The sequence below is a fragment of the Myotis brandtii genome, unplaced genomic scaffold, assembly GCF_000412655.1.
Source record: "Myotis brandtii unplaced genomic scaffold, ASM41265v1 scaffold2089, whole genome shotgun sequence".
NCBI classification, from domain to species: Eukaryota; Metazoa; Chordata; class Mammalia; order Chiroptera; family Vespertilionidae; genus Myotis; species Myotis brandtii.
In genome coordinates, this window is record NW_005357800.1 from 252402 (window position 1) to 254700 (window position 2299).

General features: G+C 60.2%; 1 protein-coding gene across 4 annotated transcripts in view; it reads right to left on the reverse strand.

Annotated features, from left to right (window-relative positions):
* The window catches only part of SIRT3 (sirtuin 3), an 11663-nt gene that overhangs the window by 6372 nt on the left and 2992 nt on the right, over positions 1-2299 (reverse strand). For 2 of the 4 annotated variants that reach the window (XR_001362007.1, XM_014539186.1), the window contains exons 1-2: positions 1057-2261; positions 1-182 (exon numbers count right to left, since the gene is read on the reverse strand). Coding sequence is in view for 3 of the 4 variants with exons in the window: in XM_014539186.1 (XP_014394672.1) it covers positions 1-37 (37 nt within the window). In the remaining variant the exon portion in view is untranslated. Of the gene's footprint in view, positions 183-1056; positions 2262-2299 lie in introns of those variants that run through there. The other 2 variants (XM_014539187.1, XM_005865645.2) reach the window with 1 other exon arrangement.

Here is a 2299-nt window from a genome sequence, read left to right on the forward strand (position 1 = left end):
GGATGCCGCTGGGCGTGCTGATGCCAGCCCCCACCATGACCACCACCCTCTGGCAGGCCTTGGCTCGAATCAGCTCCGCCACGTCCTGCAGGAGGAGCTTCTCCTGCGTACTGTCGCCTCCATTTCCAAAGACACTGGAGACACCGGCAGAAAGACATGTGGGCGGCCTTCCACCTGCAAAACTGAGAGAAGGGAGAGTGGCCGGGAGCCGCCAGGCAGCCCAGGCGGGCGGTCAGAGCGAGTGTCTGTCCCTCCCCACCCCACCGCTGAGAGGGCCACGGTCCCTCCTGTCCCCAGGCCCGCCTTTCCCATCAGGAACGCGTCCTGGGCTCACGCTGAACGCCGTCCTACTCAGGGCGGAACCATTCCCGTGAGTGGGAACCGTGCGAGGAAAGCAGCGCCCCCACCCCCACCCCGTGGTCACAGGCCAGGCTGAGGGGCCGCCCGCCCCAGGGCTCAGGCCAGAGCCAGGCACCCCTCTGTGGGCTGTGCTCGCTCTGCAGAGCCGGCCACACTCGCACTGTGACACAGACCCAGTGACGTTTAAAGAAAGTTGAACTTAGACTTTACACCAAATGTTGTCGGGATGAAAAGGGGGCTGTGGAGACCCCTCCAGAACAAAGCATCCGCACCCTGACAGCCAGGGGTTCTACCTGCTGCGACCCAACATCCACCCAGAGGCGGGCACAGCCCGACGGGGCGGCTCCCTGTTCAGGAGCGAGAGGGTCCGCCACCGGGAAAGGAGCCAGACACGCAGCCAACAAGCCACGGGCTCGGCGAGGCCTTGGGCAGCACCAGGAGGAAAACAAAAGCTGCCAAGGAACACAGGGCCTGAGGCGGAGGGGGGGTAGGGGGGGGCTCACTCGGCACCCAACCTGGGCGCTGGCCACTCGCTCAGAGCTCAGGACTGCCATCAGCTCAGGCCCTTCCCACGCCCGGGGCTGGACAGCCATGACCTGGGTAGAGACCCCTCCAGCCTGACGGGAAAAGAGGCAACACATTGAACGGACAACCCTCCCCAGACGGTGACTCACAACCGGAAAGTATTTAACTCACTTGCGACCCTGAAAGAAAGAAGCCCCTAATGCGCGTCCTCAGGCTCAAGGCAGGACCGGTTGGGGCTTGTCTTCCAGGAGGTGGCCCACGCCCTCTCGTCTGCTGTGCTTTCCTTCCACTCCTTACAAAGCCAGCACCAGCCCCTGCAGACGCCCTGCTCCACAGGCTGAGGGCCCACAGCGCCCACGGTCCCCCACGTCTCAGCCACAGTCCCCTCCAGACACGAGCCTCACATACCGCTCCTTCCGAAGCAGAGTAATCCCTCCTTCGGAAAACTGCTGTTTGAAACTGCTGTTTGAACTACTCTGTTATTCTTAGTCCCTTGTTCTATAGGTCAACTCTGTTATTTTTAGATAGTCCCTTCTTCTGTAAAGTAACGGTCTTAGTTTGAATAATAGAAAAATATAAAAACTTAACTGTGTGACCTTGCAAGCCAGCCACCTAACGGAATAGACTAACACTGATAATATTCCCATATTCTCATGCCAAGTGTTTGTTCATTGCGTATCCAAGATGACAAGCTGTCTGCAAAAATCACTCGCACAGAAGCTCTTCGTAAAACCTGCAGACAGAGCTCGGAAGGTACAAATAGGGAAAACGTGCTCCCTGTCTGTGCTCAGGGCTGTGGGAGACACCTCCCTCTGGGCCCGCGCGTAATGAAGACTCCTAACTACTTGGCTCCTTAAGGCGGCTTGTATGCAGCTCGCTGACTTACGACACAACACTTTCAGCCCAAGGGGCTCCCTGGTTCTCCCGCGCCTCCACCCAGCCACCTCGCTCCGCGGCTGCGCCTCCACAGCTCCCAGAGTCCAGGCCAGCTCCTAAGGAAGCCGCTGCTAAGCCCAGGGAGAAGTCCCTTCCCGCCTCTGCAAGGTGACAGTCCTGGCTCCCAGCTCCCTTTAGGGCCACCCCTTCCCCTCACGCAGCGACCCTCGGGGCAGCCTCACTCACTCCACTCTGGGGTCAGTGACTGCAGTTCAGGGCTTGCCTGCCACTCAGTCCACACGCACCTCCTGTGTTGCCACCTCTCCGGCCACACAAAGCATCACCTGGGTGACCCAGGCCTGACGGGTGTAGAGTGAGAAAGAGGGACGTGGTGCACATGCGGGGCTGAGCTTGCCGCCTGTCTCATCGTCAAACACCCTGAGCCTCAGTGCCAACGCCAAGCAAGGCAGCGACAATTCTCTTCCTTAGAAAGACCCAGAGCTGTGGGCCTCCCAGCCCCAGGCGCTCCCCCCCCCCC